Source organism: Meleagris gallopavo, chromosome 17 (genome assembly GCF_905368555.1).
Source record: "Meleagris gallopavo chromosome 17, MGAL_WU_HG_1.1, whole genome shotgun sequence".
NCBI classification, from domain to species: Eukaryota; Metazoa; Chordata; class Aves; order Galliformes; family Phasianidae; genus Meleagris; species Meleagris gallopavo.
Window position 1 is genome coordinate 3,234,811 of NC_139420.1, and position 25,157 is coordinate 3,259,967.

Sequence of the window (25,157 nt, forward strand, 5' to 3'; positions counted from 1 at the left end):
CTACACGATTTAAATATAGTATCACTAAGACCACTTTTCTTCCTGGCAGGAATACAAGAGGAAAAATACAGTAGTGCAGCTGCACTTGGATGAAGGGCTCTGAATACAATCAGGTCAGAAATAAACTCTTGTTATTTCAAAAATCATTATGTGGTGAAAAAGTTACGGTAGCTCAAGTCACTTGTCCATTTCTGTATTTCCCCAGTACAAGAGATACATGGACATATTGGAGCAAGTCCCATGAAGGGCCAGAAAGATGATGAAGGGATTGGAGCACCTGACACATCAGAGGAGAGTGAGGGAGTGGGGTTGCTCACCCTGGAGAGGAGAAGGCTCAGGTATCTTATCAAAGCACATAAACACCCAGTGGAAGGGGTAATGCCAGACCCTCCTTGGTGGTGTCTAGTGAACAGGTAAGAGGCTATGGGAGCAAGTTGAAACATGGGACATTTTATTTAAACATGCTTTTTGTCTAAATATTTCTAATGAAAAATTACGAGGGTCAGGTGCTGAGTAGCTTGCAAAGAGGAACTGTTGTGTCTCCATCCTTGGAGATATTCAAAACCTTATGGGACACAGCACAGCCATTGGCCAGCATACTCTCAACAGGTCTGAAAGGACAGCAGCAACACTTGTTTGTATCTAGAGCCATTCCACCTGCTATGGTTCTGGGAGCTATCAAGTTAATTTAGGTATCTAACAATAATTTTTTTTTCCCCTCCCCATTTTGATATTTTGAGAGTATCTTTCACACTAATTGTTTACCCTGGGTGGGTAAACAGAGCTTGATGGAAAGCCTGTGTAAGTAAATAGATGTGCTGACCTGGGATTTAGACCATCTGGGCTCACGGGGGGGGGGGAGGAGGGAGATGGGAATTGAGAAAATATGTGGAAAATGAGGGGTGAGATGAAAACCTGAACATGGCCACTTTTTTTTTTTTTTTTTAATTTGATGTTTTTCAAGTTGGATGTTTCCCTTCAGTTCCTTTTACTGCTTTTATTTTTGAGGTAACTGAAAAAATAATTTACTGACACTGCCTTTCACAACACAAAAACATTGAGAGATATAAATCTGGCTTCACACACAATGACTTCAACAAATAAAATGGATTAACATGACGGACAGACTATGATGCTTCAAGTATTTAAGAGAAGAAACATGGAATGAAAATAATTGCATGAAATTATGATGAGTGGAAAAAACAGGACTAGCATAATAGAGTTGTGTAATCAGAATGGTTTCAAAATCTAGCAGATTGTTACCTGCGTTAGATTACAACAATTAAACTTTTCTTGTATCAAACATCAGAGAGGTACATAAAACTTCTGTATGCAGTTGAAAAAAAGAATTGTGCTGCAGAGAAAAATATTTTTGGCCGCCACGTAGTGAGACAAAGTCCTCCAAATCTTTTTTTTTTTTTTTCCCCAACAGGATTGTAAAGCTGGCTATTTATAATGTTATTTTACACATAATAGGATTCAAAGACAGTTATTCACGTAAGCCAGTCTTATTCTTCTTTGTGGGATCAGGAACTTTTATATATTCTAATTCACTCTTTCATGCTACCATTGAAAAGATTTCTGATTTTTGCTGAAATAATGTGATTTAACAAGTTTCAAAAAATAATCTTTCCAACACTGTGCAATTATAATTTGTCCAACAGCTGTAATTCATGCTAGATTTAAATATTCCTCAATTACTTTAAAAACAAGTTTGTGATAAGAATGTCGAAACAATTTAGAAACAACTTAGAAAATGACATTCAGACTTTTAAAGAACTCACATCTTAACTTTCTTTAGATCGAATTCTGGTCCTTTTAGAATTAAGTAGGGATGCTGCCATCAGCCTCTAGTGAGAACAGAATATTGCCCAGATTTGTTTCTGGTCAGCCAGTTTCATTCCTTAAAATAATTCCTGGAAGGATGGGTCAAACAATCTAAGTTTAAAATACTTCAGGATTATGGAATAAGAGGTTTAAGATATTTATAGATTTTTTTTTTTTTTTCCCTACTTAGAAACAGAGATTTATGTTCCCATTTATGTATAATAAATAGCACTAGCTCTGCACTTAAGTAACATTTTTCATGTAAGATTGTAAAGGTCTCCAATTCTTGTTTTAATATCTTGCTGTCATATTTCTATGTAAGAATACCGTGGTCACCAGTAATAGTCCTGCTGCTACTCTTCACTAGTACAAAAGTTTAGCTCAGTGGCCAAAGAGGTCGGCACAGGGTGGTAAGTATTGGGGAATGTGTATATCAGCCCAACTTACAGGTGGCTAAAAAGTCTCAAGGGAAAACAGTTCTTGTGTGGAAACTACTAATGGACTTTTGAGCCTCAGGAAGAAGCAGAATATAGCTGAAAATTGCTCCTGAAAGGTACGACCCTACAGGTTCATAATGCAGCAGTGGGATATTGTGGTTCTGCTGAAACTCCATCAGTTACACCACTTGCACATTCCTGGGAAGTCATCTCTTCTTTCCAAAACATCAGAACCAGAAAACTGCTGAAACCAACCATTCTAATATCATTCCCCCTGAGTTGTTGCAGTTCTGACAACTGACTTTCCAATCAGTGAGGGTTTTGCTTTACCAAGTCTTTCTAGAATTTGCTCAACTGGAAAGGAAAAAAAAAAAGAAAAAAAAAAAAAAAAAGCACAAAACTACTCTTGCTATAATAGGGCTTTTAGAGAAGTATCAAAAAATATAAAAATGATTAAGAAGTATTCAGATAAGAGCCTTGCACTTCTCTTTCTATGGATACTAAATGTGATTTTTCAAAAATGCCTGTAGGGTTTAGGCATTTAACTACTTCTGAAAAGTTAAAAAGAACCAAGCATTTTCACTGCTGGCATAGCCAAAGATCTCATTTGCTGAGCTTATTTAGTGCATATTATGCATGTACAAAGTCAGCTAATAACCATGTTATTTCAGTGACTCTGGATCATGAAAAAATTCACTTCATAACCTTAACAATGCATAGACAGAATGTCTGAGAATGCTCTGCAGAACTCAGCTCTCAAATATAATATCACTTGAACATGAAAGCATTGCAGAAACATTAACTTAAAATCTCAGCTGCTGCGGTAAAAAAAAGCTAACTGCTCTCATTTCTCCTGCTTGCTGTCTACTTACAGACTGCACAAATACTTATGTTATTGCCACTGTCAATGAATTCTTTGTCTACCTCCGTTCGTATCCCGAAACTCATGAATTCCATCCACGTCTTCCAGCGGCCAGTAATGGGAAGCTGATGAAAAAACTTTGAACCCTTTCAAGGAAACAGATGAAGAAGGTGTTATATCTCTTGTTGGACCCTACTTTAACAAGTTTCTACAAAGGAGAACGATAGAGGAGGTCAATAGGTCAATTAAAACAAGATATATTATCTGCAGTGTTTGATTCATATAAGCAAGACCATGAATCAAAATGGCAGGGGAGATTAAAGCTGGATATCTGACTGACCGCTGTGGAAAACCTTTGCTTTTAGAATTCAACTGGTTTTTTTTTCCTAATTATACTTAAAATCTGTAATCATTTCTGATCAAATTTCTGCTGGTGTATCAGGCAGAGTTTGTCAGCACCAGCTGAGAAGTTGTTCTGATAATTGCAGGATTTCACCCAGCTTTTTAAACACGTTATGGACAGTACAAAACATCAAGAAGGGAATGTGGAGGGGGAATGTTTCATTTTTGTAGAACAATTCCTCTGCTTCTGCCTCCTCCATGCAGGACTCCAATACCCACACTTAAATTGAAATTGAGAAGATGCTGAAGAGTTCCAAAGACCCTTATCCTCTTCTCAAAACTGACAGGAAAATCAATGCAACACTGTCAGATGATATTAATGCAAGCATTTTTCACTTTTGTCCTGTACTGAGGAACAGTAATCTGAAATGAGCACTAGCACAGAAATGAGCACTGGTGTCTCCAGGTAATTCACACAGTGACTGAGCACAGAGCAGAACTGTACCCTTTAATAGAAGGAATCTGATCTTCCTCAAGAGAAGTGGTTCCAGATTGCTCAGCTACATGGTGGAGGGGATGCTTGTGGCCTTTGTTTTCCTAAACGTCCTCCTTAACACCAGATATGCTGACAAATGCAGAACATCTGCTGGTTTCCACTGACAGATTTAGCAGTATAGCCTAATCGCTATGAGTTAGAGCAGATTTTAGGAACTGTGACCACTCTAACCTGAGCAGAATGCAATCAAATTTTGTGTTCATGTGTTGTCTATTCTAAAGGTATAGCATTAATAATGTGGGAAAACATAGTCTATAATTTCTTTTTAGCTGCAAGAAATCCTTTATTCTGAAAATAAATAATTTAACCAGCTGTGTTAGGAGAAATTGTTGATCTCCTGTATCCAGGGAAGTTTTAGAGGGTTGATACAGATACATGGAAATTTTACTGTGAACACAAAATCATGGCACGGGGTCCTATTAATTTGAGTTAATCTTTTCTTTTTTGGAGGAGAACAAAGTGAGTACTTAAAATCAGCATTTTTGACTTAAATTTCAATCAAAGTGATTATTAGGTGTTTTCTGGTTCTCCCTTAATATCCCTACCCTCAAATTAAAACATATTGAAAGCATCAAGCATTCTCTTTCCTTTTCCCCTCCTCATCTGCATTCATACAATGAAGTTCCAGATTTGTTCAAAAAAAAAAAAAAAATCTCCCTAACCTCCTTGAACTCCCTGACTATGTTTTTTAATACTTTTCATAAAATGCCACTGAGATACAGCCCCATCCATCCCCCAGACAATGCATGAAGTAGAAAAAAAGATAACTAGCTAGCTTCAAGAAAATCCCTCTGCCTTTCACATCTTTGTTCTTCTGATGGATATTTAATATTGAGTTTGAATTGATCTAACAAAGTACAACTTAAACTCCCCAAAACTCTTACCAATGAATAATTTTCCTTAAGAAAAATAAAGAACAAGTGCATCTTCAAGTGTAGGAGTAAAGAACTTCTCACCCTTCTGGGGTCACCAAGAGTAGTGAAACAAACTTACTTATAAAGTTATACTGTATGTGTAGTTCTTTGCCCTACAACCAGTTTGGGTTTTTTTTCTGTTTGGTTGTTGGTTTTTTTACCAAGCAACCTGTCAAGAGCCTCAGAAACAAAGAAAAGTTTCTTAAATACCACTTTAACTGTTGGGCACCATACAAAAGCTCTCAAAACTGTGTGCAAATTAAAACAAATCATAAATAGTGTCCTTTGCCACTTAGAGACTTTCTGTACTCTAAAGAGAGATCTGAATAGCTTGCCCATTTGACAGTTATTCTACCATTTTATTATTCTGGATACAAATTAGGTTTCATTATAATGGAATTGCAGGGGCTTTAAGCTTCCTAGTCAAACCGTGGAGCGATGAACTCTTGTGATGTTTCTCATCCTCATAGTATATTTTCAGAGCTGCAATGTAGATGTGGAGAGGAACCTAAGACCTAATGGGAGTATAGAACTGACAAATTTCTTAAACAACACAATAAACAGTCATAGATCTGAAAGCACAAAACTATATGAAGCTTTGATTTTGTAAGAATGAATGAGCTACTCTAATTCCCTTCCAAATGGAATAGTACCAAAGATACCTAACAAATTGTTCCTAATTGACCAGGAACTACAATTGGCCTGTCTAACTAGGAGTGTTTGCTGTTGACATAGAGATTTTCCCACGTAGAGGGAACATGAGTGTAAATAGAAGAGATAGGGATGCGTTTAGAGAAATGGATGAGGTTCTGTGGTCACATTGCCTTTGGATATTTGAAAAATACAAAGAAAAGCATAGTTGCTAACAAAAGGAGAAAGCTACTGGCAAGGTAGGAGAATAATGACACAGAATAAGCATGCACAAAGCCAAATCTGAGAATTCCAGGCAGTCCAACTCAACTAAGCTGTGTGTGGAAAGGCATGCTGAGGGAGGAGGGTGTAGGAACAAGCTCTCATTTACATAAGCCATATCTGGGTATGTGTTCAGTTCTATCTTCAAAGAGTACATTCTAGCTGCTGCAAAAGAAGTTAGAGTGATGAATTTCTGTGATAATAAGAGAATCCACATAGGTAACCTGTGCTGAAGGACCTCCATATCATCCTCAAAATGGACCTATTTTGCAGAGCACAGAACATGCCTGCTGTTTCACAGTGTGCTTATCTGCAAATAACTCTTACTTCCATTAACATTTTCTCTTTATATCAGGGGAAAAAAAGATTAAAGTTAACAGAAGTGTTAGAAAAATATAGCAAAACAGAGGAAAATAGACAAGCAAGAAAAATCTCTGGGAAGGAAACGAATTGATGCCAGAAATTGTATCATGATATGGCATGAGTATTTTATTAATGGCGTAGTGCAGTTGGTATCAAACAGATTCCTAAGGAGGAGCTTCTAAGAGCCTTAAATTTTGAAGCTGGGAAAAACGGGCAAAGAAAATGGGAAAGCAACCAGAGATGCAGCAAAGAAATGAATCTCCAAGAGCCATGCGGCACGTCGGTGGCTTTCCTAGCTGCCAGTTCTGAACTATATAAAGCCATGCTGCCATCTCACTTACAGCCCCAAGAAAACTTCTGAAAAGAAATACCTATTGCTTTGAATTCAGCTTATACATGTATAGTTCTTACTCTGTGTTTAGAACAAAAGCACTTCTGAATTGTTTACAGTCTCTACAAATTCAGAAAGCATCACTCCCAGCTACATTTCCCTATAGATATTGTGCTACAGACAAATGTCATGTAGCTTGCCCCCCCCAGTGAGGGAGACCATTTCTCCCTTACTGGTTCTACTGGCCAGAAGCCTGTCATCCTTACTGATAGGAAAAGAGATGGTATTTCCTAGTCTGAATGAAGGTAGAACACGTAACTGGTCTGAAGTTACTGCAATAGCAGACAACAGAACTCCACATCACACTGTATTTTATTTTGAGCGTAATTATATATTGTGGAAACTTAACAGCACAAAGCAATGCATGAATTGCAAAGCAGTAAAATTGTACTTGTACACCACCATGAGGCTTGAGGTTAAACTATTTATATAAACAGAAGGATTCAGCAGTTATACACACAGACCCCAAATAAGCTTCGAATGAGATTTTCTGCATTGAAAACAGATGAGAGATCTTTAAAACACTCTAGAACTGATTTTAACTGAAGCATGATGGCTAGGAGGAGGGTAGATCACTTGATGCTGTGGCAAAGTACACAGACCAGCACGTCTAACCGTAAATCAAAGAATTAGAACACTGAACACCAGAAGAGAGAGAGAGAGAAAAAAAAACAGCCTGTGTAGAAATCTAGTTCAGAAAATATACTCTAAAACATAATAATAAGCACTGTATAGAGAAATTCCCTATCAAATACAAACCATTTTTCTTCAAACGTACTTCTATGCAGATGTTTAGCAGATAGGCTACTGAATTTGTACTGCCTCAGGATGGTCTGATACTTTGATAATTCAGTCTATTGTATTTTTACTAAAGAGCTGACATTCAAATGTGGGGTCACTGATTCTTGGAACTACTAAACCAATGAAAAGTACAAAGCAAGAAAACAAGGTATACTATGCATACATATATAAAAGCATGGTGTCTAAAGTATAAGTAAAATATTCCTTACCTGGGTGTTCGAGTAGCTGGGAATAGTTTCCATACACCTGCACATAAAACATTTTTTAATGAGACACAGTGAGGCAAAACTTGCTAAGAGGAATCCAAATATACGTCAGTGCTGACCGTATTCAGAACATTACCTGATATTTGAACTGAAATAAAATCAGCAAAGAATAACGACAGCAAAGCAGAGATAATAAATTCTTCATCGTCTATTTAAGGTTAGAAGTACAACCGAGATCAAATTCCTGCAGGTTTTCAATCATAAGTTTTCCTTAGCTACTTTTTGTATTAAAAGTGACATTTTCCATGTTGGTTCAAGAAATCTGTTCCTTCAGTGATGGTAAAATATCCTTCCGACCCTTTAAGTAGTATTTGCTTTCTTCACACTTTGATCTCTTCATTTAACCATAAATAAATTACTGTGATTGCGGAAGAATTAGAAGCAATGTGCATCAGATCCGAAAGTTGTACCGTTCTGTGGAAAGAAGTCAAATATTTCTGCTAGAATCTGTGCCAAAAAGAAAATATCTTGTTTTCAACTTTCTTCCTATGGTTGTCTTTTCCTTTCAATTACTTTCACGTTGTCAGAGATCCGAAGCCAGTTTTGGTTTTGCTAGCAAGAAAATGTACTTCCTTATAGCGCATAAAGCATAGAGCTCTCACTCTCCCTGGGAAATGAACTGAAAAGACTTGCTAACTCCTCGCTTGTCCAGCTCACGTTTGCACCTCCATCCCAGATCTTTTTGGGTGGAGAGCAAGTCTGAGTGATGTCATGCTTTCTTCTCAAACTTTGTCCCATTCTGGTACTCTATTTATATCACGTTGCTGCTGTCTCTTTTCTGGGTCCTAACACCAGCCAGCCAGGAACAAGTGGAAACAAGCTAATGTGCCTCAGCAAGCAGATTAAAGAGATTACAGCTTTTAGCAATCTGCACATTCAAGAAGAATCAAAGCCAGACCAATTGTTCCCAATTCAGATGTTTAAGAACAATATAACAGATTTTGGATAAAAGTCTTTGAAGGAAAGCTAAGAGCTATTCATCAAAACAACAGACTGTATTTGTTTAAAGGAACATGACCTTTATAAAAATACTGCTTTAAATCACACTGCACTGAGAGGTTAGTATTACTGGGTACCTGTCGAGGAGGGGAAGCTGCAGCATTAAGCCATTTTACTGATTTTCTCAAAGATACACAACAGAGCTAGTAAAATAACCGGGAAATCCCTTCTATAAGAGCCACAGCAATGTCATTGCCTTTATTTTTACCAAAACATAATTACGTTTTTTTTAATTATGTATATGTCTCCCAGATTTGAACTTACCTTCAGCCCCTGACACTTAATCGGCGAAGCACTGCAAACACAGAAATCAACGCACACGAAAGATGCACATCTATGGAAAAGTGACCACACAACCTGTTTCCATGTGTGCCACTGCCCACAGTGGCTTTTCTTCTGCCCGTTAGCGATTCCCCTTCCCCCACCTATTTTGTGGCTCTTGGTCTTATCTCTTCAGGTGCCATTATCAGCCTATAACGGCCTGGTTCCTTCTATGGCATTTACCCTTTCTTACTGGTACATTTCATGGCATTTGCACCAAACTCTTGGGTTGAGCCGGTTTTGTTTTTGTTTTGTTTCTTTCTATTTACCCTTTCTATAAAGGTTCTGTATTTGGAAGCCCAGCAGGTTGGCCTTGTGACTGTTTAGCCAGTTGGTTCCACAGCAGTCTAACTGAACTTCTGAATATTCTGGTGGTAACTCCTTGCCACGAACTGAATAGATGGAACTCCAGAGTTGAGGGATTAAAGGAGCTTTATTTAATTCAGGAAGTTGCACGATACATATCACATACGGCACAAATTACCTTCTGTCACCAAAATTAATTATAAATCTTCAGCAAAATATACATCTTTGGTTTGTAACCTCAATTTGGAATTTTATCAAAGTAGTTTTGAGAGTTTTTAACTTTAGTTCATTCAAAAATGTAGTTTCCCACTCAGCTATGCACAGTGTGGCTTCTGCTTATTTTCACTGAGTTTTTGAAATGTTGTTTTGTTTTGCAAAGATTCTTTCCCTCCCTCCTGTTAGCCAGAAAAATCCTCTGTAACCTGAAAGTAGAATGCTGTGTAAACCCCAGGAATTCCGCATCACGTACTAACAAGTAGAGCCACCCTTAGAAATAATAGAAAGTTGCAGCTAAAAATCAGGAAAGCATTAAACTGTAAAAAGAGAAGGACAGGAATTTGAAATATTTGCCAAGAGGGGCCTGTCAAGGGAGAGAATATGCTTACCAAAACAATTGTGAGAATCCAAGCAAACATGCTCACTGCCAGGAATTTTTGTGGAAACGGCAAATTGCAACCAGACATCAGAGATTATTTGCAGAAACAATTTCTAAACATATTCGTATGATCCTCTGGAAACCTGATCTGAGAAGTCACACTGCTCCCACCGCAGACCAGAGGTAGCACTGGGCACCTTGCGTGCAAACCCAGTCACTGATCCAGGGCTCAGAAAACAAAACAACTGCAATGGATTGCTCTTGAGTAACCTGCAGATAAAATAATGTCCATTTAAAATCCTTGCACGTCAATAAGAGCACAAATATACAGCAGGTAACTGTGGGCAGCCTGTGCTCAGCAGCTGAGAGGCTTTTCCCCAGGACAGCTCTCCCACAGCAGCGAGGAAGGGAGGAGCTGTGATCTCCTGGTGCAGCAGTGCTGGGAGGACTCCGTGAAAGGCTTCTCCAGATTATCACATGCCCCAGGTTTCTTTTTTCCTCTTTTCCTCCTCTTTCTTTTGGATGAGGGAGGGATGCAGTGGAGAGGTGTGTGGAGGGACACAACACTTTCGGTCAAAACGGTTTAAGGAAAAAAAAATCATGGTTTATGTTGGTGATATCACTTGCAACATTCCCACCACGTTAATGAGTGTGACTTATTACAAGGTGATTAAACTTTCAGTTTCAGCTTTCCCTGTGCAGCTCTTGTTCCTTCAACACTACTATATTATTAAAACAATATTGGTAAATGCTGTGGTTGCCATTTAGCAGGAAATGAAAAACACCCTGATGTTAAAAATCTTTACTCCTTGCTATGTGAATACAAACAGAGAGAACAATCCTTCAAAGCATTTATTGTACAATGCAGAAGACAAACATTCCGTTATATGGTTTTCTTTCTTTATTTTCATTGGAATCATTAACTCCCCACGAGAAATCCAGTGCATAACTGGGACCGAAATGTTTTATCAAACATCTTAGAAAGGAATATTTTAAGATTAAATCTAAATGCTGGGTTTTGTTAAACTTCTCTAATATCACAGTCTGCTCACATGCCAGTACATATTCAGGATTAAAATAGCTTCCTAGTCAAACTCTGTCGGTAACAGAAATTACTAACTAGGTGCTTGTAGCTGATATATCAACACCAACCTGCTGAAAGTTGTAGTTTTAGTGCCAGCTTGACATGGAACTCCTGCATTTGTGGCTGTAGAACTGCTGTTACTTAACCTCAGTTACACAAGAAGTTGTTTTGTAAACACAATCATCTCTCCTTTGGCACAGAAGACATCCAAGACAACTCCGCTGTTTCTCTTGAAGCTGTTCAGATATGTACATATGCACAACTTGGTTATATTTGCACATCTGCAAGGAACCTGAACAAAAGTCTGTGACACACACATCTCCATCTCAATGCACGTGTTCGTACCAGTGCAGCTCCGTTCATAATGAGAATGCTATTTACTCACTAAACTTCAAAGCAAAAGCAGTTTTTACAGAGGAATGGGTCACCTCTAGTGGTTTATTATTCTTTATATGATGTTATTCCAATCTGGAGTTGGTGTATTCCAGCTGTGTTTTGCCATGGTTCTGTCACTTTTGAGATAGTGGTATTTCTATAATTGCCTTCCTCATTTTTTTCCATCGTAGGCAAACAGCATTAATTTTGATGAAAATCAACAAATGTAAATCTTCAACATAGAGCAAAATATATATATATTCAAAGATCAGTTCTAATAAAAAGGAATAAAAGCAGCATTTTCTAGATGTTATGGGATAGTACAATGCATACAAACTGTGTACAGTCATATAAACAAGTTTTGTCTGCAAGATGTGCATCGCCCGTGGAAGAACTCTGATATGGGAGGGCATGGATGTTTCACTAGCATGAGAAGCAGTTGCTAATAAGTTCTGTGCGTATCTATGGCCGTATTGCTGTGATTAACAGTGGGATGATCCTTGATGATGCACCTTCTCAGACTGTGACCTTATAACAGTGCAGCTAGAACGCTGGGTGAGAGACTGTCAGGTCTAAGACAGCAAGCACCTTCACAAGTTCTTCATTGTGGCCCCGGCTCTGGGTGAGATCTCCCTCACAACGGTCGCTCAAATGCTTCTCAGGTCAGCAAAGAACCACATCAGCTATGAAAAAAAGCTTGGTCTGTAGAACAACCTCAGGCGTTACAGTTCTGATTTGCGTAGTGCCACATTGACAAAGGACGATGTATGGGTGGCAGTGGCCACCGTGTGATGCAAGTCTTTATATTATGTCAGTGAGTAAAAGATACTTTGGCAAAAGATGAGAAAGCGAAACTCACACTCATGAAAATATTGCATGAGATTTTCCTTGAGGTGATTGTAAACAAAAGGACAAACAGAAAAGTCCAGACTGAAGAAAAAGCAAACAAACAAAACTCCTGGAGCTAACTCAGCAAGGCTCATGCTCTGATGAAAAAATATTGTTCTAATTAGGAGAATGAGAATGTTCTGAGTTGATGCCAGAAAATAAAGGCTTTTGGCAACAGAATTTATAACTAATCAAATGAATATATCTTTCTAAGGCTAATATAGCGTTATGCTGACTAACTAATATATTCTTTTCAAACACCAGCTCAGAAGGTGAATAACATCATATAAAAAGCCATGCATTTGAGTTTTCTTTAAATAAGGTCCCACTGTAGTTATTAGATTACTCTTTTTTTTCCTACTTACCATATCATCCTATTTGACTTGTTTTTCTGTGGCAATTCCTTGAACATCTCATTCTATATACCAAACAAAATAGTTGATTTCTTTTTCTTTGCAAAGTAGCATAAGCTTTTGTGCAAAACCTGAAGATTTAATTTTGATCTTTAATTATCTAGGCCTTAATGTCAACACAACCTTACATTAAATTTCCTAATCATATAATAAATAAAAAACACAACTTTTTTGTTGTAGTTGTTTCATAAATATACATAATTAAACCAAGTTTTATTTGCAAAAAAAACCCCTGCCTTTAAGAACTGCATTAAGAACTACCATCATACAGGTAGCCAGGTTCTCTTAATTACAAACGTATTTCATCATAATAAAGTTCTGTCTTTGGAATATGTGCCAGTTTTCCTCTAATAGTCTTACCCAGTTCTCTCTCGCTCTTCTGGGTAAAAGTAACCATGAAAATTCCATTCGGCTGCTTTGTGAAACAAGTTTGCTGGCACAAATGAAGTTGATCTACAAGGTGTTTCTCAGCAAAAACATCTAAGCCTATTATAAACGTACATACTACAGGCTTCTCTTTCTTTGGGGAATAACTCACTTTCTGTCTTTTGCAGTTTCTTACTTTAGATCTAAGTGGGAAAAGCAACGAGAGTGGGAACAGAAACCATACAGAGTGCTAACTTAAATATCCACAGTAGCTTCCAAATCCACCTTCTTAGGATTTGAATAGTCTTCAAACCTGAAATGTTTAACTTGAGCGCATAAAATCTGAATTCCACAATACCTAAATTTCAGGTTTCCCGGTTTTGGGTACTGGGTCTTGGAGTTTTAGCCATTGACAGAAGAGGGTCAGTACATGCATCACATCCTGACATAAACGCTCTTTCAGGCATTGTTGTCCACTTTAACTGTTACTGGGCTGGTCCTCACTCTGCTAAAATGCTTAATAACCTAATGAGAGAAATAACTTCTCTAGTAGAGAACTATCTATTTAGAACCATTTAGAACCATTCTCCAGAAGTCTCTCATTTCTCTCTTCCTCCAAACTGCATTTTTTCCTTTCTTTTTTTTTTGTTTGTTTTTGTTTGTTTGTTTTTGTTTGCTTGCTTTGATATCTAATTGTGGACTTCCATTAAGTATAACTGTTCTAATTAGTTATGCTTTAGATCATTGCATTAATAATTATCACGTTATTACCACACGAGAACTTTGCTCTATGATAAAGTATTTATCTACTCTCCATGCCTTTTCTGGTAGATCAACTTGCACGTGAACTTTCTTCTTCCTGGAGTAGAATTCCCTCATATTCCTATGGGTTCAGTCCATTACAAGTGTCTTCTCTCTTGTGGCTCGTTGCTTTATCTTATCAGCAGTCCAGGCTATACTTCTAAAGGTGCCACATTAGTTTTGTACCACGCTGCCTTTTCTTCTCTTATGCAATAGCTGCCATTGATTCAACAAGCACTACATCAGCCAGGAATTTGCCAGCTTGTAGTCAGCCACCTGCTTATTTCTGCCTCTGCTCCAGGAACCTCCGCTGCACTGCACAGAGGTGGTTCACATCACCAGCATCCCAACATCCAAGCAAGGTAGTGTTCTCCAGCACGATCAGATCAAACTGCCACAGGGCATTTCTTCCAGCTGTGTTTCAAATCTGAAGGCCTGAGCAGGGAAAGGTTTGCTCCCCTAATTATAATTATAATGAACTTCTGTTATTTAAATACATCTTTCTTTAGTTCACTCTGTTTCACATTTGATGGATTTAACTGCAGATGAAGGAAAGACCCAATGAAAAGCACAATTATTTTTAGCTTATTTTACACCAAGAAAATGGGGTAGAGTGTTATCCAGTTTTAAACGTCTGTCAGTTAAGAGCTAGTACTGCTGCCAGCAGTCACAGCCATTTGCTACTCTTAGTAAACCCACAAGCACCCACATCACTTCCTCCGGGAGCGGTGCTGTGCATGCAGTCCGAAGCGTATTTCAGCTGACACTTCTGTTCCATCATAGCAGCTACAGACAGCGCGCTCCATCCTGTGGCTGAAACCGGTACCTCAAAAACAGCTCTCATCTGCCATCACATTTAAGAAAACCGGAATTAACGTGTTCTCAGGTGCTACACAGCCTGCGTGCGCATTGCCAGCAAGGCAAAACAATTATGCAGTAACCAGGATTATTTTTTTTTAAGGCTATATCAGACTGAAGCTAATAACTGCTCCTATAACCTGATGCAGTGCTCATTTATCAGGCAACTTGTACACTTCTGAGTGGCAGAAGAGGCATTCCAAATGGCTTTTACAGCACAGCATTTGAAAACGTAATGCACTCATTTACTACAGTTTGAATCCAGTGCTTTGCACGTGGAAACCAGTTTTAATATACAAATAAAACACCCAAACCCAAAAGAGGTAAAAAGTACTGCTTCCAAAATCAAATGGCAACAGATATTGCAAAAATAAAATATTTTAAAAGTATTTTAGGATTGCTTATGTGTAGGGCCATGTGCATTTGCACATGTGTATGTACCCGAGTCCAAGCATGCAGGAGCTCATGTCTGCATGTGCACGCCTTGGTTGCTCTTCACTATTTTGTAACATTACAAAAAAAAACTGTCAGGAAAGCTGACTTTCTTTTATATCCTCAGCATAAGCAAAATACACATTCTCTCCAGTGCTTTTTTCAAGAGACATGATGATGTGAAGTCATCAGTCTGTTACCACCTTTGTGTAGCAATCCGCTTACAGTAGCAGCAGTAGATCAGACAAGCAGTTCCTGTGATGGTAACTTACATGGAGGACTTCAAAGCAAACAAGAACCATATACATTATTTACATGATTTGCTATTTTTGGTTCTGCATTTTATACAAAAAACCTAAATTAATGATCCTGATGCTTGAGAATACAGTCAACAATTTTACCGTAGACATCATTATGTGACACACAGTAGTTAAATTTTTTTCTTTTGGTCACTAGCATAAGAAACTAAACAAAGGTAGGGGCCTCCTGTTTATGACTTCGTTACCCTTACACATTCTTCATTTCAGCTGACCTTTAACAGTGTGTAGTAGAAATGCTGAGTTACAGCTTGAAGCAGTGATGGAGCACCTGGTGGGAAGGCAGGGCCAACCCAGGGGAGCTCAGGTGCAGGCAATGAACCTCAGTGATTGGAAGGGCTGGAGCCAGGATCCAGCCCATCCCAGACCTCATTTAAGGCTTGGCAGTGGAGATAAAGGTATCTTGCCGGAGATTCCTGCTTACCTGAGGCCTTCCAAAGGTAAGTGATTTTTTTTCCTTTGTTTCTGAGTCTATGGCTGTTGCATTTGGGCTTATCCTTGCTACCCTGCTATTATTGCTGTGCTTTCCATCATGTTATAGCATTACAGTGTTGACGTAGAAATAGACAACAGAATAAATCAAGTTCAATGCCTCTTAGTTTTATCAGTGCAGCTCTAAGTTACTAAGTCTTGATTTCTTTCAATATTAAAAGCATGATTTCAGAGACAGTGGATCAAACACTAAAGCTATTATAAATGTTACAAAAAACCTTGTTTCATGTGATTTGGGTTCTTGTTTTCTTTGAATGATATTTGGGAAACTTTCTTGTTTTTTTTTTTTTTTTTTTTTTAATGTTTTGATCCCTTCAAACAGTAGGAACATTAATTTCTACCAAAAAAATAAATAAAACTACCTTTTCTTCCAATGAACATCTACAGACACCTTTTCATTTCGGTGATCAACCTCTAGAACACTAAGATCTGGGGGAAGTACCACTCACTAAACAATCTGTTCTCTTTGTGACAAACTAAGAGAATTACCCACACCGTTACCCACACCATTAAATTCCAGGTAGTTGTCTTTCTGAGTCCAAGTCTGTAACACCTCCCCTCCAAATAACAACAACAACCAAAAAAAATCACTAGAATCTTGGTATTGACAATACAACTTTTGCTTCAACATTCATGCAGTAATTGAGTATGCAATGAGGCTGTGGCTTGGCTCATCACTAAATCACTGTAGGCCTGTTAAATAGGTTCATGATATTAAGCCATGCTTTCAACCATGAAGTCCTTTCAAGTTCAGCTTTACAGGACTCGTCAGTCAGTTAATTTTACTCCAAAGCAGAAATAGTAGTTGTTGTTTTTTTTGTTTGTTTTTGTTTTTTTCTTTCTACTTTGCTGGTAAAGCAATAGCTTTATTATTATTATTTAGGGGGACAAGCTGCAAACAGAGGGCCCCAAACACTACAAATCGCCATGGCTGTCTCCAGAGCAGTGGCAGAAAATGTTATTGGCCTAGGAGAGCAGTTGCATATATACTCCTAACATCAATTCCCAGCTTGAAGGGCTTCTAGACACACAGATGGTTAAAATTGTTCCAGGGCAAGTGCAAGAGCTCCTTCACGGGGTGCTCATATACCAGTTTTAGCCAGGAAAAAAGATTGCTAAAGGCAGCCTTTCAGATCAATGGAAGGACAAAAAAAGAGACAATTAACACACCCACATGAAAACCGACTGATGAAAGGCAGTGCAAAACTTATCTTTTCAGTTGTTTCAAAGACATTCACTTTGATCCCACTGCAGAGGCTTTTAAAGGCTCAGACAACTACTGCCAAAAGCCAGGTGAGAGAAGGGGACCAGTACTGCCAAGTGGTTTCAATTAAACTCCAAAAGAGAAAATAATTCTCAGCATTGCTTTTTGTAGCAGTTAGCTTGAGTATGAGCAATGGAACCATGTATAGGAGGGAGAGGGGGAAAGATGGAGGTAGTTGTTGAACTGTAAGGGGGAAAGATGGAGGTAGTTGTTGAACTGTAACTTCCAGACATAGGATGGACAGGCTTTAAAAGCCTAGTAGAGAGAAGGGTAATCTTAAATTTCCTGAGGAGACACTCAGCCCTCCTTCAGTTAATGATACAGACACAGCAAAATGTTTCTTCAGGTATCCAACTTGCACACTGCCATCACAGCTTTATTATGGAACTGGAAGTAATGAGCTTGCACCTTATCCTCCTTTTGAATGTCAAAACTGAGTCTAGTCTAACAGTAAGCTATCCAAATACCTGAAGCAAGGTGTTGGAGTGGGAAGACTTACTAATTGACGTGTGGCAACATATCAGAGCCCACCTTTAACCTCACACAGCAGTTAAGGAGGCAGAACAAAGTTGGTATTGCAAGGGATTTGTCTCACATCACTAATGATATGACTATTAAATGGCTTCTTAAAATAATGTTCCTCATTACTTGACTAAGTAACTTTATCTTCCTTAAACCCAACTACTGAAAGGCTGCAGAGCTGTAAACCTTTTAGTTTTAACAAACTGCAACTGAGGAAATTGCACATTCACATCAGCACGGCCTGTGTTGTTCAACCATTAGCAGCTAAATACAGAAAGGAAAGTGTAATACTGCAACATGTGCATTTAATCCTACTCCTGAAGCATTTCAAGTTGGAAGGTTTGCTTAGGACTAGAATTGCTGCCTACTCCTGTTTTGAGGACTCTGTGTTAACATTTACGAATCTCACAGTCACATCTTTTAAAAAAAAAAAAATGAGCTACCTCACTCTTCTTTAGAAGCCTTTAGCTGCTTGGTAGTAATTCAAAGCCTAGTACCTGGGTAGAGCAGGGGAGTTGTAGAGATTACAGCACACACACTATGAAGTAATGCAAATGTAACTCATGCTATATTCTTTTCCACCTTGCACTACCACCACTGTGTAATTACTTACTTTTCTGAATTATCTACACTTCTGAAACAGCATATTTTTGTGAGATAACTTGAAGGCTTCCCCACCCAGTAAATCAGCAGCAGGTACTCAAGCTAGCAGAAGTAACAGGACACATACCAGTTAGTAAACTCTACAAAGAACCTGTAATAGGAAGCTGAAGCAAGATGATGCAGCAGGAAGTTCCAGTGGGATGTTAAGTCAAAATTTTTCTTTTCCCAGGGCAAGCATGACATTCCTCATTTCCCCTTCAGTCTCAGTGAGTGAAGTGCTTACCATCTCATTAATTTTAAAATCCCACAGAACTTAAACTTACACGAATTATATAATATTGTTCTCAAACATTTAATAGTCAATTTTGGCTGATATGCATCAGAATGAAGTGTTAAGAAATACTCGAGTTATGTATACAAACATGCAAGTTAAAAGGAATGAAATGCTCCACTTTATTAAGAAACCAAAAATACAAAACTGAAGAGTTCCAAGGCTTCACATACTCAAACACTACTGAGAAATGGTATTTTTGTTTACTGGTAGTACTAATATTGACCAAGATTATTCTCTAAGCATTGTTTTCCATCATTTGTGCTGGAATTAACTAGTTTCAAATTAAGAACTTGGTGCAGTTACAGTAAAGTCTAGGTATTATATGGGGTTTCAGTTAATATGCTGTTCTTTAGCCAAGAGCATTTTAAGCTCATCTATAACTGTCTTCTAGTTAGTGAGTTTAAAGATGCTTAGTTTAATTGACTATAGTTCTACTGAATGATGCTCCATGCAAAGATACAGCTTGTAGTCACTTAACAGACCTAAATGTCATTTATTCTTGGCTACTTAAAAGAAAACAGCTCTGTGAAGGCATGTTGTAATGCAGTTAAAGTTGAGAGACAGTATCTAAAGGTAACATATGCAAGCTGAACTACATACTTAACTCTCAAAGACACTCCTCAGACCACGTGGTATAGGTCATTTCCCACTTGGTATAGGTCAATTTATGCTTAGCTGGCAATCCAGCTCCACATGCCAGTCAAGTGTTCACTGCTTTAGTTTTACCTGGCAGTTAGTTCAGCTTCCCTCCAATGCTTTAGGTGTATGCTTCAGGAAATGAATGGAAGGTTAACTGTTAGCTCTGATTTAGTAAGAGGAGCATAACAAAGGGAAGAAAATACAAGACTTTTTCTAACAACGCATGAAAATTCACTTGCTTAGAGATATTTGAAATACAACTTTATTATCTAAACAAAAAAAAAAAGAATGGGAATGACAGAAACAAGATTAACCACATAACACTTTGATGTGACTGCAGCAGTCTTATATTTGAAACTCAAAAGGGAAAGTAATTGCAGTCCAAAAAACAGCTAAATATGCAGGTCCAAAATTATGAAGTTTTGTTGGTTTTTTTGTTTTGAACTGCCACACTCACTCCGAAGCCCATTCATCTCTTTCAGCATCCCAAAGATTAAGCACATGTTCTGCTCAGCTAGATAATAAAGTGGCAAACACGCTGCACCACTGACATCACAGGACAGTTGCCTATAAAACTAGACTTCTGACGCTGGGCTCCAGCTTCATCCCTTACAGGTCATCATCTTCATCTGGCAGTGCAGTGGTTTGAGCAATCTGGAAAAGAGAAGTAACATTTAGGCACTGATCTTAGTATCTGGGTTCCTAGGGCAAGTAGCCATCTGTCAGGTAATCATTTGACTTTAGCACTCTTCCTCAGTTACCTGTAAGTCTTGCTCATACTGTGCTGCCAGTGCTGGGTCCATAACAACTTCAGGTGGTGCAAGAGCAGGCATGGCAACAAATTCCAAGTTAGGATCTCCAATTAGCTTCCTAGCAAGCCAGAGGAACGGCTTCTCAAAGTTGTAGTTACTCTTGGCTGAAATGTCATAATACTGGAAAAAAAAGTATATTCAATATATGAAAGACCATCTGCCACCAATACTTAGAACATAGTAAGATGCACACAATCATGCACACAAGCAGTTCTTATGTGTCTTAGTAGTCTTTTTAACTTCATGACTTCTGCCTATGTCCTCAGAAATATTTGAAATATGAGAGACTAGAAATGCAGTTTCATACCAATAGGCAGAAATCAATACTCTTAAGGAACACAGTGTGATCAAAGATGATTTCAGGACACAATAGCACCTCTACTTTTTCCTGTGACTTGGTCTAATTTCATCTTATTCCTAACTCTGAATGACTGAACAGTACAAAAATGCAGTTAATATACTTAATAAATCTCTAATCCTGCAAAATCATGCCATCATACCTGGAGATTCTTCTTCCTGTGGAAGACAATGGATTTTGCCTTGACTTTTCTGTCCTTAATATCCACTTTGTTGCCACACAACACTATAGGGATGTTTTCACATACCCGTACCAGGTCTCTATGCCAGTTAGGTACATTCTTGTAAGTAACTCTTGATGTTACATCAAACATTATAATGGCACACTGAGCTGTAAAAAAAAAAAAAAAACCCAAACAATTACATCAGACAGTAAGCACTTTCTTATAAAATGGAGTGGAAAAGAGTACCCGCAATAATCACTTATTAAGAGCACTAGCATTAGCTTTCTCCTCAGTCTCACAGTTGAAAATATGCTGTTTACCAGACCAGCATGCAGGAAGATCTATGTGCAGGAGTCCACAGAACTCAGCCCGTGACCCTGTCCTGTCATCTTACATGTGGTTCTCAACCCTAAATGCTAACTAGTTTTATTCATGCAGCTGTCCTGTGAACATTCTACTGTTGTATGGCACAAATTACACAAGAGTTGCAAAAGAAAATTTTAATTCACCTAAATACCTGAGAAAAACATCTTAACACCTATTGAACTAATCTCAGCCTATTGAGGCTTTCACACAAGTTGAGAGTTTGTAGTTCACATCTCAGAATGCCCCTGCCAGAACAGCTTGCAGAACACCTGATTCTATATTTCTAAAGGAAAAGTCAGGCTTTAAGCCTCCCTTGCAGAATGTTAAAAGATATGCAGGTGACCTAAGTATCACAAAACAGAGCTTGAAGATAAGGGACTAACACTACATCTTTAGAAAGGCAACTACATATTCTTGCTAGAGGCTGGAACTTCCTTATACTATTTCAAGTTTTACAGTTTGTTTCTTCTAAGCATCTTACTAGCCTGTGCTGGTGCAGAGAATTTTTACTCAAGCACACTTATCTCTTAACCACTTAATTTCATGAGAACTATCACTTAAGGTGCATGATTACTCTTCAGTAATATCAAAACAGCAGCAGACTGAAACTAAGTTTTAGTACAAAAATCTATCTGATCATATTTATACAGAGTTTGAAAACTCATAAACCAGCTCACCTGTGAAAGCCACACTGAAAGCTTTCGGAGTGGCCAAACTGAATAGAATACAGGATCTCTCTACATATAAGCATCTTACCTTGGATGTAATAGCCATCTCGCAGACCACCAAATTTCTCCTGGCCAGCTGTGTCCCATACATTAAATTTAATAGGGCCTCTATTAGTATGGAATACCAGAGGATGAACTTCAACACCCAACGTTGCTGCGGTGATAGGAAAAAGCACTCAGTAAGTTGAGAACTATAATTTCAATTGTAATACACTAGATCTTGAATATTTCTTCAGACATACCTACATATTTCTTCTCAAATTCACCAGTCAAATGACGTTTTACAAATGTTGTTTTACCAGTGCCACCATCACCAACCAGGACAAGCTGTTAATACGTTTAAGAAAGAAGGTCAGAGCAACATACTTTGTCTTACAAAATACTGTAAAGCAAACACTGAAATTCCCAACAAAATAACTTACTATGTTGGGCTCTAATTTGTTAAACTTGTCATTCTGTAACTCCTGTCCAAACTCAGCTAGTCCCTATAATTGAGAACTAGAACACATCATCCATATAGTTATACTAAACTACAAGCATCTGAATTACTGGAGAAAAAAACTGTAATCTTGCAATTGGAAAAAAAAACTGTTTTACTAACAAATGAAATATACTGGATGAACACACACAAAAAAAAAAAACAAATATCAATCTTCCATGAAGCAGTCTTAATGACTTCTGGCTGTTAAGGTAACAACTCTGCTCAATGATGTTCTGCCCCTAGTAGTTGATGCAGTATAAAACAAGTTGCTCTAAATCACTCTTAGCACTTAGTTGCTGTGAATATCGCTCCATGAAGTCAACACATCTTAAGTGGTGCTTTACGTAAAGTTATTTTTATATAGAGCTGCAAATAGCACCAGACTGATAGTACAATAGAATGCTGTTGTAAGGCAATGCAGCACACAATGGGCTAAGCACATTGCTAAGAAGTCAGCACTTTAAAACCAAACCTACCATCCACAGCAGTTCTTGAGAGTTGTTCTTGCTACTCTTCTAGAGGAAAAGGAAGAAAAATAGAAAGTTACGACCCCTTACCTTAAACTGCACTTGGGGCTCTCCTTGGGCAGCCATGCTGGGTCTGCAGGGGAAATGGAAGCATGTGAGCTCACAGAGACGAGCTGGTTCAAGGCCCCGCCGGAAGGGGCCGGCCGCCGTTCTCGGCTCCCAAACCGCCTCCCGAAGCGCGTGCTCCGCGCGCCAGTCAGCGGCCGCCGCCGCGTAGGCCGAGCTTCGGCCCGGGCCGCCGCTCCCCTCCCCGCGTGTGGTCCTGGGCCCCGGATGGGGCAGGAAGAGCCTCCGAGCCGCCCCGCACGCGGTGGAAGCGTGCGGTAATGGCGGCAACGGCTCCCCGCCCAGCCCCGGAGCCCGTAACGGAAGGCCGCCGCCGCGCCCCTCGGGCTACTAGGCTACGAAAACGGGGCCGAGCCGCGGCCTCCGCGGGGTGCCTCAAAGAAAGCCGGCCTCGGCCTCGCTCCGTAGGAAGTGCCCCGCATCACTCTCCCATCCCGTTGGAAACCTCCCCGGGCGGCGGAGCTCGGAACGCGTCCCGCGGGTCTCCGAACGCAGCTCCCATCCCCGCAGCGCCGGCCGGGCCCCATGGCACCATGACTGAGCAGCGCACCGCTTCCCCTCCCCCACGGTCACCCGGGCCGTTGGAGGCCCCGCTCCCATTCTCCTCCCGCCCTTTCTTCTGGGACGGAGACGGGCGCCGTTCTCGCACCGCTCCGCTCCCATCAAGGGGCGGAGGCCAGGGCCGCCACGCAGGCACGGCGCCCGGCGCGGTGCTCAAGCTAGCCCGGCCTCAGCGCGACCCAACCCAGCTCCCACCAGACGGCCACTAACGGCAACCGCCCCCACCACCCCATTCACGGCGGCCCTGCTTCCCCCCACCCGACCCTAGAGAGAAGAGAAGGACGTCTCGACCCCGTTACCTTCCCCGAGGCTTCTATCCGCGTCGCTCTGTGCCGTGACTGGGCGCTGGGAAGATGGCGGAAGCGCGGTTCAAATACCCGAGAGCGACGCCGCGCGGCCGTGGGGAGGGGGAGGGGCCGGCGTCACGTGGGCGGGCGGCCGTTGTTGGGCGCCATGGCGGCGGCTCGCGGAGCCGGCCCGGTTCTGCCGGCTCCGGCACCCCGTGCTTGTGCGCGGCCGGCAGCCGTCGGACCACGCGGCTGCCGCTGGAAAGGAGGCAGCTGGGCAGTGCTTGGCTCCGCGCTGCCCCGTAGCAGTTCTCTAAGCCCTCACGTTCATATTATAGCGGAACGAAGTTGTTCGTAAACTCTTTCAAAGAACGGAGCAGATGCTTTGCAGAGAGCGATGCATTCCCAGTTCCTGGCTTCGCACTCATGTCCATCTGCTCCGATTTTTCCCTTGTTGTAGTTAGGCAGTGTTCGTGTGGTCTGCATAATGCCGGTTGGAGCATCCGTAATCTAGAACGGATGGATTTTTAAATGACTCTGGCCTGAAATAACACCAGTGTTATTCAATGGTAGATGTTACATCCAAGTGCAGCTTATGTCCTGTTCGTTTCCCACTTCGTAGCAAAATGGAGAGAAAATCTACAGGAGTCACTGCACTCTGCTCTACATTTTGCTTATTTGATAGCAATTGAATCTTAAGCATTGCATAAGATATTCTTTGTTGAAAAAACACTGCCTTGCTGAACTGGTTGCTCCTTCCCTCCCCTTTCCTTTTCTTGGACAAACTAGATTTTTAGTGCTTGTTTTGTTGGTGTTTTTTAGCATGTTTGTTGATCACCTTCAGGCACTAGGAAGAATATGGAATATGTTTTAGAATATGTAGCCCATACATTTTTCTCAGCACAGTACTACCTTTATAAAACCCTTGTGAATTCCACTCTTTTGACTAGTAGGTGTGCATTTATAAATAGAAGCCCACAAAGCCAAGTTAATGGACTTTGGCAGTTTTTAAGAATATAAAAAGTTTCCAGGGAATAAAAAAATCAATCTCTAACTTTGTTTGCATAATGCTCAATGTACTTCACAAACTTCTCAGAGTAAGAAATGTATAAGTTAACAATCTTCTCTTTCTTGAAACATAAGCGGTAATACTATTTAATACTTTAACTTGGAATAAGTAAAATCAATGGCTAAAAGTCCCTTACCACAGGTTTTGAGCTCCTGTCAAATATTGACAAATTCTTATAAATTATTGTGTGAGATCCAGGTGTTATCATCATGCAAAAGTCAGTGTTCGGTTCAGAGGATGTACGAAACACCTTCTCCTGATAGTTTCATTCAGGAAGGGCAACAGAATGCTTCCAAAGTGTTCATCAGCAGTGTTAGATTACTATCTAAGAGATTAGCCAATATCACTAGATAATCAGCAGAGTAATTATCTTTAAAACACTCCTACGTGACATTCCCTATATCTTGATTTGGGTCAGCCATGAACAAACGCAGCATCTCGCTGAGGCAGACACGCGTG

The 25,157-nt window shown here is 39.7% G+C and overlaps 2 protein-coding genes and 1 long non-coding RNA gene across 7 annotated transcripts in view; 1 reads left to right on the forward strand and 2 right to left on the reverse strand.

Annotated features, from left to right (window-relative positions):
* LOC109370309 (uncharacterized) overlaps positions 1-2,664 on the forward strand; it is a 201,970-nt gene extending 199,306 nt beyond the window's left edge. For 2 of the 3 annotated variants that reach the window (XR_014887063.1, XR_004161573.2), the window contains 2 exons: positions 50-113; positions 206-2,664. This is a non-coding gene — a long non-coding RNA (uncharacterized LOC109370309). The remainder of the gene's footprint in view (positions 1-49; positions 114-205) is intronic. The other variant, XR_014887062.1, reaches the window with a different exon arrangement.
* The window catches only part of ADGRD1 (adhesion G protein-coupled receptor D1), a 125,914-nt gene extending 117,414 nt beyond the window's left edge, over positions 1-8,500 (reverse strand). Inside the window, exons 1-3 of one of the 3 annotated variants that reach the window (XM_010720036.4) lie at positions 7,748-8,500; positions 7,615-7,651; positions 3,189-3,272 (exon numbers count right to left, since the gene is read on the reverse strand). In XM_010720036.4, the coding sequence (XP_010718338.2) occupies positions 3,189-3,272; positions 7,615-7,651; positions 7,748-7,816 (190 nt within the window). In that variant the 5' untranslated portion in view covers positions 7,817-8,500. The remainder of the gene's footprint in view (positions 1-3,188; positions 3,273-7,614; positions 7,652-7,747) is intronic. The other 2 variants (XM_010720037.4, XM_085238705.1) reach the window with 2 other exon arrangements.
* An 11,240-nt stretch (positions 8,501-19,740) lies between these two features.
* Positions 19,741-23,757, reverse strand: RAN (RAN, member RAS oncogene family). The gene is made up of 7 exons (XM_085238512.1): positions 23,642-23,757; positions 22,746-22,788; positions 21,950-22,034; positions 21,736-21,861; positions 20,593-20,780; positions 20,042-20,212; positions 19,741-19,934 (listed from the first exon to the last, which is right to left on the reverse strand). The coding sequence occupies exons 2-7, from the start codon at positions 22,779-22,781 to the stop codon at positions 19,890-19,892; spliced, it is 651 nt and encodes a 216-aa protein (XP_085094638.1). The 5' UTR covers positions 22,782-22,788; positions 23,642-23,757; the 3' UTR covers positions 19,741-19,889.
* Between the last annotated feature and the right edge of the window lie 1,400 nt (positions 23,758-25,157).